Source organism: Pagrus pagrus (assembly GCF_965226575.1).
Source record: "Pagrus pagrus genome assembly, chromosome: 16".
NCBI lineage: Eukaryota > Metazoa > Chordata > Actinopteri > Spariformes > Sparidae > Pagrus > Pagrus pagrus.
In genome coordinates this window covers 13,078,982-13,096,718 of record NC_140200.1, presented here as the reverse complement: position 1 = coordinate 13,096,718, position 17,737 = coordinate 13,078,982, and the positions used below count along the sequence as shown (strand labels likewise).

At 41.7% G+C, this 17,737-nt stretch overlaps 1 protein-coding gene across 3 annotated transcripts in view; it reads right to left on the bottom strand.

Annotated features, from left to right (window-relative positions):
- The window catches only part of fndc1 (fibronectin type III domain containing 1), a gene marked incomplete at its 5' end in the record, with an annotated part of 40,090 nt that extends 22,924 nt beyond the window's left edge, over nucleotides 1–17,166 (bottom strand). For 2 of the 3 annotated variants that reach the window (XM_084377868.1, XM_084377869.1), the window contains 9 exons: nucleotides 47–235; nucleotides 827–934; nucleotides 1,491–1,678; nucleotides 1,779–1,896; nucleotides 2,391–2,489; nucleotides 2,675–2,920; nucleotides 7,197–7,265; nucleotides 9,175–9,369; nucleotides 17,088–17,166. In XM_084377868.1, the coding sequence (XP_084233994.1) occupies nucleotides 47–235; nucleotides 827–934; nucleotides 1,491–1,678; nucleotides 1,779–1,896; nucleotides 2,391–2,489; nucleotides 2,675–2,920; nucleotides 7,197–7,265; nucleotides 9,175–9,369; nucleotides 17,088–17,160 (1,285 nt within the window). The remainder of the gene's footprint in view (nucleotides 1–46; nucleotides 236–826; nucleotides 935–1,490; nucleotides 1,679–1,778; nucleotides 1,897–2,390; nucleotides 2,490–2,674; nucleotides 2,921–7,196; nucleotides 7,266–9,174; nucleotides 9,370–17,087) is intronic. The other variant, XM_084377867.1, reaches the window with a different exon arrangement.
- Nucleotides 17,167–17,737: the final 571 nt, after the last annotated feature.

Here is a 17,737-nt window from a genome sequence, read left to right as displayed (position 1 = left end):
CAAGCATAAATTCACACACATACTGTATTGAGTCAAACGTGCTTACATCCTGGCATGACAACACTGAAGGCTTTGCTTTGTGGTCCCTGTCCCCGTCTGTTGGTGGCTCTAATCTTGAAGATGTACCGCTCTCCCGGTGTGAGGCCGTCTACGTTGGCTGTCATGGTGCTGCCACGGTACGTCATACTTTTCATTCCAAATGGCTTCATAGCAGGAGCATAAGACAGGATGTAGTCTGTGTGGAGGTAGAGCATAAACAATTGTTATGAAGGGAGGTTGTGTGATTAACGAGGAGAAAATCTCATAAGCAATGGCCTTTGAAAATCTGAATACAAAAGTGCATACCAACACTTTTCACCCTTTTCCAAAAAGCCAACATAGTGATGGGTATGTAACAATTTTAAGATTTAAATGCACAGAATGTATTTCTGCCACTAGGGGTGCACTGATTCCCATTAGACGTAATTTTTCATTTGTTTTTTTCATATTTTAACACCCACTCTGTGTATTAGCTAGACATATGTTTAGTACATTATTTATGGCATTATTGTATGTGCCAATCAAATTGCTGGTTTAAACAATTGTGCTGATTGTTCTAACAGTCCCCTAACTATCAATTGTTCTGCTAAATTTTTGTTGAACATTTATTTTCACTTTTACTGTATGAGCAGGAGGAGGACAGCAATAACAGTGGTCACTGTTGGAATATAGAGCTATTTAGCACTTGTTTTAATAACAAAATATAACTCACAGCAACTTTAATTACTGATATCGTAGCAAAAAAAATTATTTGTTTTTAATTTGGCTTTAATCCTCCTGGTCTGACCTCGTATCCTCCCATTTGGCTCTTCAGGTGGATCCCATGTTGCTATGACAGCAGTTCCTTTCCCTCGTAGTGGCTTCACCTCAAAGTTCTCTGGTGGCCCAGATGGTGCTTGCAAGTGAGGAGAACACACGTCAATGGAAAGACAGCAGTGATAGGAGGAGGAGCAGGACAGAAACCAGAAGCAGCACAGAGGGAGCAGGGTGAGGAAATTGCCACTTAAAGCATGTAAAAACAGTGGTTTGTGCCAGGAGGCTTCAACTGCTGCCATACATTGTCAGGAACCTGCCCATGAGATCTTGCATGGGACTGCAGATGGAAGGCTGAGCTGCGAGCCAGGCAGTTAATGCTGACATTCCAATGAACCGCAGCTCAGGAGCTGTTATGACACAGCATTAAAGCTGCAATCACGACAGAGCTGCAGCCAAAGATCAAATCAAATATCAAATAGGAGTAATAGGCAGTGAATGTGATGAAGTGTGGTATGAGGAAATATGAAGAAAAGAGCTAACAGACGTGGTTACGCAAGACTGAATTCTTTTCTGCAGGAATAAACTCTAATAAAAATAAAGCTCTTTGGCTCTCTATAGCTATTTCTCTGAAAAAGAAATCACTATTCATCACTTCTCCTGATGATATTCCATGAGCAGGCAGTGGCTGAGCATACCTGACTCAGGGGTCCTCTGGAAGACGGAGACGCTCCACTTGCCGTGATTTTCTCCCTGAGAGATTCTGACAGAGAACTCATACATGCTGTCAGCGGACAGGGTGTCTATCATCATTCTCCTCTGAGGGCTGTCCTTGTACTCCCAGCGCGCTGACTCACCCTTTTCCCTGTACCTAATTGCATAGGATCTGGGTAAAGAGAAAATTGGGATTTTTTTATTATTCAAGTGAAGAGGATTAGCATTCTTTGTCTTTAAAGGTACAGACACACACTGAAACAAATTCTCACCTGGATGTTCCTGGGTCGACCTTTCCCATCTCAACAGCAGGGTCAATCCAGGAGATGAGGACTGACTGAGGAGACATGACCCTGACACTGATGTCCCGTGCCTCGTACTCTGGTGGCTCTGGACAATACGAACAGACACACACAAAGAAAAATGGGTAGCTCCAAACCAATATTAAAATTACCTCTGATATCATTGAATTTGTTTTCAGCTTACTTGTTATTTTAAAAGGTGCAATGAGTAAGAATTGGCCAACTTTCACATTCATGCTCCAAACAAATACAGGGCAGCACACCAGAGTCACCGCTAACTGCTGCTAACTGTAGCTGCCATTAGCTAGGGGTCGTATCAGTTGACTCTACCCAGACTGGAAGCTCGGTGTGGGCGTTATTTACCGTCAGGCGATCACCTCTTGAGAAACAGACTGGCTAGGGGTTGGCTGGTTAACATGCTAACATCAATAGATAGGCCTATCTCTGCAACACGATACAGTAGATGTTGAATTTTTTTAGAACATAATTCTTACATATTGCGCCTTTAAGGTATTTGAATGGCAAAGAAATACAGATACGTGTGTAGAGGAAAGCAGTGATTGTCTTTAAACCTGCAGGTACCTGGTGTGGTTGTTTTGGTTGTGACTGCTCTGTTGGCCGATGCGCTCTGGCCCGGGGCCTTCTGTGCCTGCAGTGACACCACATGAACGGACTCAGATGCTATGAATAGAAAGGGATACCAGGCACGGCCAGGGTTTACACTATGGACACTAAAGATAGTACAGACAGAATTTATACACTTAGCTCCTTTTCAAATAAAACTAAACGGAAATAGTAGTTTGCATGCAGCCAGAACTTGGCCTGTTTATCTGATGGATAAGGGTGTAAAACGTGGGTCCGCTTACTTAGTTTTTGTGTGTTTCGGTTTCTCTGGTCAGATTGAGGCTTTGTGTGGTGTTGGCGTCTTCTCTCTAGTGGGGGGGCTCCAGCTGAAGCTCTCTCGGGCTGCCTGGGACCTGAGGAGGACTGAGGGGCCCTCCTGTGTGTCCTGGTGTTGGACACGCCCAATGGCCGAGCTGTTCTGCCCGCCCTGGCGGCCCGCTGTACAAAGGGCTGATTTCTTGTAGCTCTTTGTTGGGACCTGGCTGGACCTGTTGGTAGAACATAGCGCAGGAGAAAAGTCAGCATTCATCTTACCTTTATGGCCCCATAGCTAATTCATAAGCTGTCCTCTGTGCTCGGTTTGCCTTGTTGAAGCTAACTTTCATGGAAAACCATTGAACATAATGGCTCCGCTCAAGTCACATCCGCTCAGTGATAAACACACAATGACATGTCACTTTAATCCAACAGTGACAGTAAACGCGACCAGTTGTCACAGAGGGGATATGCTATGGAAGCACACCATGTCCCCTGTCATCTGCTCCAACTTCTGATGTCCTGCTTCATGCTTTAATCCCACCGTAGTGGTGACTCCATCCTGGACAGCTTCTCAGACATTGACTCAGACAGTCAGACAACTCAACTCATCTGGCTGCAGTGCTTAGCGATAGCATTGGCAATATCACAATAAAGAAATCCTCTATCCCTCCCACTCTTTTTGTCTTCTTTCTTTCTTCTACTCCCTCTATCCCTCGCTTATATTTTCTCATAATCACTGTCAGATGAGAGGGATCTGCCCTGTTTCCCATCAGGATAGCTTCCCGCACAGCTGGGTGAGTACTGACAAGTAAGCTTATGTTACAATGTGGATTTGACGAAATAGAAAGAGGACAAAAAAATACTGTGATGTAGGGTTTCCCCGTCCAACAAACAGGTAGGGTGGAAGAACAGAGTCTTTCAAGAAAGGGTCACCGCACCCAAAATGTTTTCTCCAGCTGTGGCTGGAGTTTTAGTGCAAATAGCCTTTCACCGTATCACCATATGTGTGGTGGACAACAAAGAGGATGTGTGAAGAGGAATATAAATGCAAACGAGAAAAGCTCCAAGGAAGAGAGAGGAATCTTGTGTCGGCAAGACTTGGAGACTTGGAGCTCCCCGTGTCTTTCAGTCTCTCTGTCTTTATCCTTCGCTCTGTTCTGCCAGCACAGCTGAGTAGATTTCTCCCCTTTGGACCGAGACAATTTGGCTGTTTGGTAATGCAACAACTGTTGTTACTTTTCCGCTCAGCCTTTCCTGTTTTCAAATCTTTCTCTCCAAAATTCCCCTGCACCTGTGCAAATTTCTTGGATAATCTGTCAGCCAAAATGACAGCATGACTGCTTTTTGTAATCCTGTTAAATAAAAAATGTAAGTATTTTAGTTGAAAAAAAAAAAAATATAATAAAATTATCAAAAGCATATGAAGGACTTTTGATATAATGATAAACATTTATTGTGTTCCAATATATCTACTGTAAGTTAGCATGCTAACCAGCTAGCCTTGGCTCATCCTGGTCCAAAGCGTCTGTGGACTCACTTGTGTTTACCTGATTATCTTTCAAAAGTTACACTATGTGTGGTAAAAGTATTTGAATATTGATTTGGATGTATGAAATGAACCGTACAGTAACATATTGATAGTGACTTTAATAAAGTATATTTTATTCCTGCTTTATGTGTATTTCAGCCATTTTTGACAGCTGTTCTTTCAACATTTCCAAGAATAACACTAACATGGACCAATCCTCTGTGTCTGTCTGACACCCACTGTACCTGTTTGATTGTCTCTCCTCGTTCTAGCTGACTTAACAAAAAAAACATTTGGTTTTAATCAGCCGACCTCTCCTGTTCTTTTTATTTTCGTCTTCCTCCTTCTCTCTCTCTCTCTCTCTCTCTCTGGAAAAGCGTCACAGTGCATAGTTTGGCCTGGGTTACCACGCCACGGACCACAAAACCATTGACTCCACAATGCTCTCACTGCCAGATCCTTTCTGTCTTTTCCTGGAAGCTCCATGGTCCGAGGTGCTATGAGCCTGGCCCCCAGACGGACAAACACTGCTACAGGGGCGACCCACCTCAATGTGTTCACACTGGTGGTGAAGAATGTCACTGTCGAGTGCTTACTCCCTCCTCAAAAACTAGCTGGAGAAAGCCAGGCTTTTATCCACAAACTATGACATTTCACCACCTTCAAAAGCAAATCTAAACTTTGCAAATACAAATTGGTAAGTTTGAGTCTCACTGTGGCGTACATTGCTCAGTTTAGCCACAGTTTAATTCATGCAAACAATTCTCAGTGGTAGAGCATTCCTGGAGCAGGAATGATAACCTCAAGTGGCAGAGACAAAGTTAGCTGACTGACAAACCAACATGGAAAAGAAACAACCCAGGTCAAAATCTGAAAATGCAACACTTTTATTCATTCATTAGCTTAAACGCATAACTTGATTTGTTAACTCAGCTCATTAGCAAACAAAATTATAACAGTTGCTAATGCTTTCCTAGTTAGTGTCCATTAATGGCTGATAAACGAATTGTCAAAATTGTTATGTGGTGCGTATTCTTTATTTATCCATAGCTTACCAAGCCAAGTGTAGCCTTATTTGAAATGTTAACTGGGATAAATAACATTAGCTCGTAGCTATCTTGATAACTCGATAAAACAGGACTGCTAGCAAGTGTGCTTCATAACAGTCTGCATGTATTCTTTTGCTCTTTTCTTTTCACTGGCTTTTACTCTGGCTTTACTTTGCCAGAGTCGCAGTGGTTCTTTGGCTCCCTTCACTGACGTTTAACTCAACAAATATGATTAGCCGTGTCTGCAGAGCAGCTCTGCCTCAAACAAATACGACTGAAACTCTAGAGCGGCACGGTGGTTCAGTGGTTAGCACTGTCGTCTCACAACAAGAAGGTCCCGGGTTCAGTCGCTGGTCCTGATCCTTTCAGTCTGGAATCTGAGTAGGTTTTCTCCATGTTCCATGCCACGGCACAAAGACATGCCAGTCAAGTGGTTTGGAGAGACTAAATCATCCCCATGGCACAACATGAATACAAGTGTGCATGTGTCTACTTTGTTAGCCCTGTGGTAGACAAGGAAGTGTTTACATGACATATGGTTAAATGTAAAAATGCCCCATAATGCTGCACTTGACTTCAATTAGGAAAAATACGAGAAGACCATCAAAGATCCTCTGAAGAGCTTAAAGTGAAGATAAATATTAGAGCTACAAATAATTTATTTTCTTTATTGATCCATATCGATTATTTATTTTTATATACGTTTTACTTTTCATTTATTCAAGGAATAATTTAGTCTATAAATATCATGATTAATGACGACTTATTATTTAATTAATCAAAACTGTCAAAATTGTTGCCAGTTAAAAGCACAATACGTCATTTCTGCTACTAGGGATCTCTCAATCATTGTTTGGGGATCGTCGGCTGGAGCGATGGGAGAGATTTGGGTGCAGAGCCAGACCTTCTGGAGAAATAAACATCCAGAGTCATAATGAACACGTGTTGGTCTAAAGCCATTTACCAACAGAAGCAGAGCTCAGAGATTACATTTTAACTTTTGGGTTTAAAAACTGGATTTATCTTCACTCCCACTTATTAACCAGACTGCAGCACGATCCACAGGGGTGACACTAACACGCTTGGCGCATTCAATTGCTAGCTAGCTTATGGCTAATGTACAGTAAAGTAATATGGCTGTTTGGGAATAAACACAAATTATTCTGTGCACGAGTGACAGCTTGCTGGTGGTGAACGCACCATTAAACAACCACCATTGTTGATTAAAATCAATCTGAAGTGACTAAGACACAAATGTTCATGGACGAGCTAATGTTTGAAAGTTTTATTTAAGTTACATTTATTCTTGTTGGCCGACTTCCTTCCTCACTCTCTGACTCACAGGGGACACAATGAAATGCAGCATTACCTTGACTAATATTTAACAAAGGTCTAGTCATTTTTAGACATGTTGAAGCAGAAATTTTACATGTATTTTCTATCACTAGACTAATCAGTTAGTTCACTGTGAACTCATAAATATATCCATGAAGAACACTCTAATCACTCGCTTGAAATTTCCTGTCATTTTACAGTCTGTTGAAAGCAGTGACAGGCAAATATGTGATAATTAATGTGGCGTAAACCATTAGAGGCAAGAAAAAATGATGTAAAATTGAATCACCTGCAAGAAAAACATAACCTAGCCAAATATACGGGAATCTATGAGTCAGAGACAAGTGAGTGTTTTTCCCCACTGATCCCATTGGGACATAATAAGTGAGGGAATGAAGGAAAAGGAGCGAGTCGCCCCAAGACATAGCACTGAATCATCCTCACATTTGTTTCAGTGAATCCATTTATATCCATGATGACCGCAGATAATTTCAGCATCCTGCTTTTACTGGATTTGACCATGATAGTTTTACACATGTAGCTTTTGACCACTCCCATGCATTGTTAGTAAAGACGCCCTGAGATCAGATTTACCTGCTGATGAGTTGCTGACAGGTGTACCGCCCAACACAGCAAAGCCATCCAGGTTAACCCATTCAGGGTCTAAGAAAAAAGATAAGAAAGAAAAAGACAGGATATCGAGTTAAATGATGTGGCTCATAGGAACTAGTGAGCACACTTGTAAATTCACAGTCGTATACTGTAATTATTTTACAGTCATGTAGATGAAAATCACAGTAATATACTGTCTTTCTACAGCAGCACAGACACAATTTTACTGTCAAAATACATTATTTTGCTGTAAAGTTACAATATGATACTGTAATAAGCATCTGTAGTTATTGTAAATATACCAATTGACAGTCAGTTGACAGCAATATTACAGTAATATACTGTGTTTTGATATTAACACACCAATATTGCATGTTAGCATATTTGCATATTACCCTATCTAGCATGTTAGCCTTTGAGCATGTGTACTTTGAAGACATGTTAAAGCTACACATACTGAAGGCGTGTTCAAGCAGAAATGTTATTTTCCTTTCTTGTGGAGCATGTGAACTTTTCCATGTGTATGCTTTGCGTTTTCCCCTTATCGGCGAGAAAAGAAATCTCCCCTTCTCCTTTACTCTCCACCTCTCTCCCTGCTGCTCCTATTGAGCCTCCTCTCCATCTTTGTTGTTTTAACAGCGGCTGGCCAGACACATTAATGACGTGGAGGCAAACAGCATGGTGTTATTTATGACAAGTGATGCAGCTCTCATGCTGCTGAGGGAACAACACATGATCTGCAAGGAATTTCTGGACAGGCAACTCTGAGATTAATGGCAAACTGTGCCGGAGCTGGAGAGACCGCAAGGCCGCCGCCATATTGGTCGGCACACACACAAACACACATGAGCACAATCACAAAAGCATCTATATGTGCATGTTTGAAGACACTGACACACCATACAAGACAATGTATGACTTCAACACTTGGCACCGCCCTATCCTCCACCACAAACACCACCAAACACACACATGTCCCAGACGCACACACACAGCAGTGACCACAACACAGGGGATTGGGTTATAGGAGCTGGGCTGGGTTTGGATGTGGAAAAGAAGGGCTGGCTGCAGACTTTAAGCCGCTGATGAAGTATGGCTCGAAGAAGCCAAGGACGGAGGAAAACGGAATAATGACAAAAGCAGGCTAGACTGTGTCAACACTGCAAACTGCATGTGTGTCGAAACATAAAGACCTGTCTTGTGTTTTACAAGGCGGGATTAGGAATTATACCAGAGAAGCTGTTAAGACCTAAAAATAATCTAAAGTCTAAAATAACCAGCTGGGATGGTGATTGCTGGTCATGCACAAAACCACCCGCAGTCTTCATTCTCTGTTTCTGGCAAACCTGGATGACAGTACATCCAATGCTGAACTAATCCTCTGATAAAAATCAATCATACACGCACTCACATGTGTCTGTACACCTCACCTCCTGGCGTCTCAGCTTTGTACACAGCTTTGCTCATCCCCTCCTCATTCTTGGCACTTGCTTTGAGAAAGTGCAGAACTCTGGGATCTGAAAGCTCCCTCCAAAGTTTGAGCCAAACTTCTTTTTCTTTCTCTCAGTCCATTTATTTTCCTCTGAATGACTTTTTTGTCTAAGTTTCTTAGAAACACACTTATTAGCTGTGGGAATTAAACGTTTTATAGATTCAGTAATCGATGTAGGGATTGGAACATGTCAGGAAGTCAGACGAGGGGCAAACTCTTTGCCTAAAGTATTGTCAGGAAGTCAGATTATCTGACAGTCATTGTCTTGCAGAACACTCTGCTTGGGTCTTCTCTCCGTGCTGCATGCATTAAAGAGATCTGATCAGTCTGTAACTCTTCAGAGAATTAGAAACTCTCAAACTTTGACAAGGAGAATTTCCCTTACATTAGCTCCCACTAGATTTGATCACATCAATCAATCTCAAACATCTCACATCCTCGTCTTTTTAACTTCTGTTTCTGCCTTACCTACATCCTCCAGTAGGTGAGAGCGACTGTCCTTTCCCACTCTAGTGAAGCGGTGAGACCTCGTGGGTTTGCTGGAGCTGATGACGAAGCGGTCCACAGGTCTTCCATCCAGATGGATAGAAGGCTCCCAGCTCTCCCTCAGGCCCCTGTCCACAGATGTCTGTTTCCCATTGTGTGGCCTCAGGGGCTTTTCTGCTGCAAAACAAATGACGTCATTGACTTATGTGTATGTATTATGTGTATGAATAAAGTTTATTTAACAGTCTTTGTCCCTTATTGTAAAGGTGCATGCTTGCTATTCAAGCTAGGTAAGCTGTTAATACACCTCTTATTTAGTCCCACCAGACCAATTTCCTGTTTATTATTATTCTTGGCATTTAAAAGTTACTCTGATTCTGATGAAGCATAAACTTTAAGGCAGCCCTGATAAACACAAACTAGTTTGATGGTGAATAAATAAATGGGGATTTGGTTGGACGCTAAAGGCTCAGCACAATAAGCAAAGCTGAGTCTCTCTCTTGGCTAGATTTGCTCAAAACAAAACAAAGAAAACAGCAACCACCACTCTGTTTTGGATAGCAACCGCCTTTATGCTCCTCTTCTAGTGCAAGGACTGACAGCACAATTACCAACAGGTGAACATTACACCAAGATAATGAAGTAAAGCGTTGAGCGTGACTTTAACGCTGTCTAAAATTGTGAATTCAGCTTGTAAGAAAGAAACTGTAGCTGTTAAAAGCCTCCAGAGAGCACTGCATACATGGAGAAATAATTAGCAGTCACTTGAGACAGTCCAAAATTCAAAATCGCTGACTCGATTCATCATGCACAAAATAATGGCCTCATGCCTGAGAGCTTGCATGGATGCTTAAACCTCAGCTGACTCAACCCAAGAAGGGAACATTTGTACAAAGTCTGACGCATGGAGAGAAAGGTGTTTAATATTGTTTATAACCCTTACCCAATGAGTTATACATAAAATCCCTTGATCACTGTACAACCCTGATTCCAAAAAAAGTTTTAAAAAAGTAAATATAAAGAGAATGCAATTATTTGCAAATGAGCTGTGTTAACCAGTAACAGTTTTACGAAGTGTCCCTGAGCCCATGTAGTAATATCCAGTATACAATCATGTGTTTCACAAAGTACTGAACCTCGCCCCATCCTTGCTTGTGAACGACTGAGCCTTCTGTGGATGCTCCTTTCATACTCAATCATGATATTATCACCTGTTACCACTGAACCTGTTTTTACCTGTGGGATGTTCCAAACATATGTTTTTGGTTCATTCCACAACTATCCCTAACTAATAGTTGTGGAGTTGTGTGCTGTAATTTAAATGAAAAACACCAACAACATTTATCTGCACCTTTTTACCTGTCAACAAATAGTGGGGGGTGGCGCCTAAATGATGTGCTGGTGTGCCTAACCAGTGTAAAGTCAGCCTCGAGGCTTGAATGATGATCCTGAAGCAACATTAATTATGATGTTGTAGGAATGACACCAACAGGGTGTCTCTAGGGTGCCTAAGACTTTCTGCATACTGGTGCCCCCCCGGCATACATACGGTGCCTTTTTTTTTTTTTGGCCCCTGTCCTCAAATATCACAAGTCCGCCACTGGATGAGAGAGAACCGAAACACTACAAGTTGTGGGCTGTAAATCCAAAATAATAAACTGAAAGAATTCTGTGTGCCATTTATTCTATTGTTGATACAAAAATATTGATGATGGCAGCGCTAAATCTTAATCTCAATGTATTCAAGTATTGGCTGAATGGAGAGGATCTGCAGTACCCTAACAAAATAAAAGTTGTGCAAGGTTTAAAAGCATGCTGGTCATTCATCGCTGTCAAATATAATTGTTAGTGTTGTCTGTGCATCTCATAAACAGCTGGTTCTCATGATTGTCTGAGCTCCCCAAAGGTTTACAGCAGCAGTTTCAGTTTAGCATCATCACAAACTCGCTTCATCACTTTGAATCCTTGTTGTCTGCAGGTGTGCGCCCAGCTGGATCTGCACTCTCACTTTTCACATTTAGAAATAATTGCCACTCCGGTCTCGTGTGCTGCAGTTTATAGATGGCCACAGCCCTTCAGAGGCCTCAACTTGGAGATTTAGTATGTGCTGAAAGATCGTCCCATTGATGTTTCTGCGGACCCTAGATAGCACCGGATACAGGCTTGATTTACACTGTGTCAGGGTGCATGGAGGAGAGCGAGGGTGTTTTCCCAAAACAAAAAACAAAACACAATCACTCATCATTATTTCCTCATTAATGCAGGGTTACAGCAGAGACATTTTTATCAGCTGTTCGTGGCAGAATCCACTGACACACGTCTGGACACACTTCAGTCACCTCCACCCTGTTTCCATTAAGGCTATGTAATGCGTAGAAAGGGATCTGCTCCTCTGTCCAGACATCATCCTGTGATTTTGGCCCCTTAGGAAATTTATGATCCAAGGGCACACCAGATATTTTTTGATTAAATCAAGACTCCTTGAAGCAACGCAGATGCATGATTGCTATCCAACAATAAACATTTTGGGAAGCGACTGAGTAGTTGTAACATCATAATCTTATGGAGGGAGGCTTGGTTCCAAGGCACTGCCATGGAAAACCAGAGCAATAATATAACATTTTTCTATGCTGTGTGTTTGTGAATGTGAAATGGAAAGACAGGCAGTTAGACTGTGATTGAGTGAGACAGTGGAAAGTATTAAGTATGTGAAGAATGAGGGCAGAGCCTGAGGGTCATTATGTCAGTGTCTTTTCTTTGATAAAAATGTGAAAGAAAGAGTGTGTTAGATGGATGCAGACTTACAGACACACGTGTATGTGCATGTGGGGTTTGGTGCAAGAAGCATATGCAGGTAAGCCCCGAGGTCAAAGGACTCCTGTTAAAACTGCTCCAGAAAATACTTGCGCTCATGCACCTGCAATGCAGCTCCACGTTTACAAGACCACCTTCTCACCTCGCCACAAAAATCACAGACGCTGACCCACCGCTCACCCCTAATGAGTATGCTATTAAATCCTCATAACTGTCCTTCTCCACAAACTCCCATCAATAATCAGGAGGACCAGTGAATGTGTGGTAAGGCAGAGGAGGCTCATGATGCGAAGACTGTCCATTCTATGAGTGAAGTCATACACATCTGTAGGCGTTTAGATAATAAAGTTATTTGCTGTCATGGCAACAACAAAGGCATGCACACACTGACTGAGGTGTCTTTTCTCTCCAGTCAGTGTAGGTGCTGGAGGCAAGTGAGGTAGAAGTTTCCACTTTTCTACTTCTGGGATTTAAAAAAAAAAATCATTGCAGCACACATGCACTCTACAGACATGAAGGAAACCTCAAATATGTCTCTGCAGGGTTATTTTTGCCAAGCCTTTTTGATGTTTGTTCTTAGGATTAGGAATATATAGGGATAACATGTTCATTATCGCATCGTATCGTATCATATCGTATCGTATCGAAATCGAATCATATCGTATAGTAACGTAACGTATTGTGCGGTATCGTATTGTATCGTTTCGTACCGCAGTGTATCGTACCATATCATACCATACAGTATTTTACCGTACCGTATCGTACCATATCATATTGTATCGTATCATATCGTATCTCAATGTTTGTATCGTATTGTACCATAGTGTATCATATCGTATTGTACTGTATTGTTTCATATCGCATCGTTCTGTCTCATACATCACACATACTAGAGTATCTTATTTTATCGTACAGTATTGTATCGTATCATACTGTAGTGTATCATATTATATCGTATCTTATTGTGTCATATCGCGTCATATCGCGTCATATCGTATCCAATTGTATCCTATCATATCTATGTAGTGGAGGTGGCTGTTAGATGGAGCAAAAACACACACTTAAACTTCAGTCTGATTGGTCAAGCTGTATTTTCAGATTTGGGTTTGAATCAAACTTTAACCATCCATGACATTGATTAAAGGGCTCATTCACCCAAATTACCAAAGGAATAACTCAGTAATTATAACTTACCACTGGACAGTCATGAAGATAGATTTGGGTTTATATGTCAAAATATCTGTCTCTGAGATTTATGACTTGAATAAAATTTAATTGTGGTGCTCACAGCTTTTTAAACTTTCAACAGCAACATATCTTTTGCCAAAAAAATAATAATCTGGACGGTGTACAGACCTCACTGTCAACAGTTTTCAATAAAAAATAGTTTCCACCAAAGAAACAATCCCATGACAACTGTTGACAGCTTGTTCTGTGGATTTTCACCAGTAACCAGGACACTAATTCTGGAAAGAGATGTTTTTAATGTTCTCAGACCCACAAACAAAACTCCACTCTCTCTCATTCTACAGAGTAAAAGAAGTCTTTGTGCTATTTTGGTTAACCTCCTCTCTACACCTTTTAGGATATTGTTCACTTTCTTGCCAAGAATAAGATGAGAAGATTGATACCACTCTCATGTATGTAAGTTACGTATGAAGCTATAGTCATCATCGTTGATTTTTGAGTCTCATTCCTAACTAATAAAAAGACACTTTGGGATTGTAGGTGTCAGTATTTGATGAGTTGGGAATGAGACTAGAAATCAACTTTCTTAGAAATTGGACCTGTAAACATATGGGACCTGGATATATTTAGTCTGACTTACCAGATATATATACTGTGGGTACAAGCCTGCCATAGGCTGAATACTTCACTTGGCATTAAGGTTTAGTCGAGTTAAAAATGTTAAAACCCGCTTGATATAAGGCCTAAGACCGGACCGGACAGTTACACGAGATTCAGCTGCTCCCAAGAGGAACATAATGAGAGCCCACGAGTGAGAGTGTAGCAGTACTACAGTCAATCATGGCAACTGCAACACATCGTGTTTTCATTTCTCACAACATTTCAACACTTACTTGGTCGCTAACGGTATGAACCTTAACAGGCTAGCAGCTGATTGGGGGGGCACAGTTCCTGCTTCCTGGGCTTTGTGCCACCCAAGATGATTGTGATTGGTTTAAAGAAATACAAACAAGCCAAAGCATCACTCCCCCATACCATAATTAAAAATGGGTGCAGCCAGACCTATCTATGCTATCTAAGACAGGTATTCATCTAGGTGGGGGGTTGGTGTCAAATCTTGCCTTGAGCTACAAGATTCTTGGTTAAACCTCTGTCAGTCCTCTCCCCTCACCTCTGACCTTCAGTAAACTCTCTCCAGTAATCAACTTTGTCATAAAGCCGACAAACCAGACAGCGACCATGACCATAAGTGCCCTCTGACTTCAGTCAGTCACAGCAACACATTAATCACCACACTGTTGGACAAGATGCAGTCATTTTAGTAATGGAGATTAAGCCTCATTTAAGTGTGTAAGATTGTATTTTATTTAAAGCGACAACCAGGAGTGAGTAATTGTTTAACTTGGGAGGGCTACATGCATATATATATGACATTTATGACATATGACAGATATAAACAGAAGCTGGCCAGTACAATTATAGTCTAAAAACCTACTTTGCTTCTCAAAGTTGGTGGTCACATACTCACTTCTCCAACCAATAGAGTTGTATTCAAACATCCCCTCGTGAAGATGACAATTGATATCTTACACTGTTAGTTTAGGCTATCTTCCTGCATGCTGACATCTACTCTGCTGTGACAGGTGTGTTTATGGCGCAGGTGGTACTTGTTTAAACAACTGGAACAGCGCCTAGAGATGACATCATGACACGAGACATACCATCACTGGCAGGTCTGACAGACAGCCAAGCTGCAGGTGGGTGGGAGATCTGGGTCAACCTATGTCAGGTGATCAAACATTGTGAATAATATTAGAAGAATTAACTAAAAAAAGCAGTTCCTGATTATGCAGGTTTTCCTGCGAGGGGCTCCTGCAGGATTCCCGCATGTTAAGTGGAGCAGAGAAATTAAATTCCACTGGCCTGCAGGGACATGATTCCCTCTTTCCCCACACTCTCTGTCCCAATTACTCTCTACACTTGACACTTTCCAGGAGTTGATGGACTGTGGCTGCATGGAAGAAGTCGACATTATTTATTATGCAAACACACAATGTTTCTGTTCTCTCTGTTTGCACTGCTCCCGCCTCAATGTCCAGATATTCCCACAGGCCAGATTTCATCTACTGTTCTGAAGAGCTTCAGACAGACAAGCTGATGACATGTGAGTGGAGAAAGTTAATGAGTAATGCCCTCCTTAACAACTTCTGTAAAAACGCCCGAGAGGAAGGCATTTAATGCCAAGCTGCTCCAGCGGAGCTGCTCAGTGGCCCGCAGCAGTGAACCATGGCTGTATTAAGTAGCTCCCAGGTGTGAACGTATGTAAATGAATGAATGTGAAGCAGGGTGTTGCAGAAAATACTTCCTAAAAGATGGAAAATAATCTGACTCAGAGGAATAGAACACAACAAACAGAACAGAGAAAGAAATGACCTCATGCGCTAAGTGCTTACAGTCCAGAAGGAGGCATATAGAGACTTACAGATCAACTGACAGTATAAGTGGACTAAGTACGTTGGAGAAAAGAGGAAAAAAAAGAAAGGCTGGATGCAATTTTAAACTCAGCCAAAGGGGTGAGCTTACTGCACTCCAAAACTCCTCACGCTTTATTGCACTTTTGATATTTTGGGTATTTTCACTGTCTGGAGGATTGGGCTTCTTTCCATGAAAACTGATTTTACAAACAGGACTTAATAAACTTCAAAAACATGTGTGCTGTGGGCTGCGTGCCTGTCAGAGACGCTGCGCCCATTTAATATCAATTTGTCATAGAAATTAAAAATAAACAGATAAAAAAATTAATCTTGTCTCTATTTCACCATCCCTGTCTAACAGCTGATGCCAGACATACAAGACACGCAGCAAAGCAACTCTGTCCAAAGGGAGTGTGACAGAAACCACTTTTTATCTCTACTATCAGCCACATTAGTCACCAACTGGGCATGATACCCCTCAGCAGAAAACACAGCACTTTTCTCTGTAGCCTGACTGACATTTGTCATCATCTTGTAGCTGTAGATCACAGTTCCTCGAGGATGTGCCTAAACTGTATGAGGTAAGGACTTGTTCCATGACTGCTGCTGAGACGCCAGCATCATATTTTCCCCCATAAAGTCACGACAGTCTCTGCACGGCTGTTTGCTGTAATTACACACTTTAGCTAATTCTATTACAACTGCAAATGATGAATCGGACTGTTCACTCTGAATTGAATATTCTGATGCACTCCTAGAAACTAGAATTAAAGGTGCACTGTGTAGTTTTGGGAAAGAAATTTTAAGAGAAAGATCTCATTGTTTTTTATGTCCAAACAAACTAAATGAACTCACTTTGTTTTCATGACTGAATAAACAAACTGACTTTAAAGGACAACACAGTTTCATACTGTTTTACTTTGTTTATATGTGGCGGACCCTGCCACCTTTCTAGCTTCAAACAGTGCTCTGGGGAGCTTATTTTCCTCTGAGAACAGCTTGTTTATTCTGTTATTTCTGAGTTTGTATTATTAGCCCATTAATATTGTAGAGTTTTAATTTCTTCTCCAAAACTACACAGTGCCCCTTTAATACTTTCTAATGAGAAATGGTTGGAAAAAATAACATCTGCAGCAACTGGAGATTTGCTTTGCTTGATGTGCATGGCTCGGGTATGCAGGCAGGCACACAGACATTGTGGTATTTTCTTTCCATCCAAAAATCACAGAATCAAGACTCTGACAACAAAATACTACATTTGCACCCATAATGCAATATACTGCTCAAAGTTACACGCTGCAACAACTGCCACAGAAATCAAAGTGGATTCAAGAGAAAGCAACAGTGCCCCAGCAATTATCAGACTGAATAACGTGCACCTGCTCAGGAGAAAGTAAACAAATCTTCTTTTTTTTTTACCTGTCCATCCGCATCGTGGTGCGCAAAACGTGACGAATAGCGCCAAGAGCGTCCTGCTTGCGGCTAAAGCCATAGTGAAAGTGGCGCGCTGCTGCTGCGGAGCGACGCACCAGCTGGATGCAGAGGGCTGGGACGCACCAGCCCTGCCCTCCCCTCTTCCGATGGGGACTCCTGCTTTTCACTTTCTGTCTTTTATGTCGGCGAAAAACTTCCAAAAAACCAACAGCAACTCACTTTCACAAACTGCACCAGTCAATTCCAGTTTAAAAGAAGCGATTACGCACAGTGAAGTTGGCTTAATGAATAAAATAAACTGCGAAACACAATGCTGTTTAAATATCTAAAGACGAATAGCTTCTCAGAGTTGCATGTACTGTTTGCATTCAAAGGCGATTTTTCTATGCCTCCACAGTGCCCACAGCCTAATGTATGCTGCTAAGATCTGTAGATGTGTGAACAGGTTGGTGCAGCGTGTCACTGATGTTTGGAGAGGATAATAACATAAAATTGACAAAATGTCTCCCTCTTCAGGGAAGTGCACTGATTTCACCCTGAACTGACGGTCTGGGTGCAGGTGGAGGGAGAGAGAAAAACACTGCAGGCTGTAAGTGGCTGATCAGCACCAGGATAACGTGCTGCAAATGTTCAGA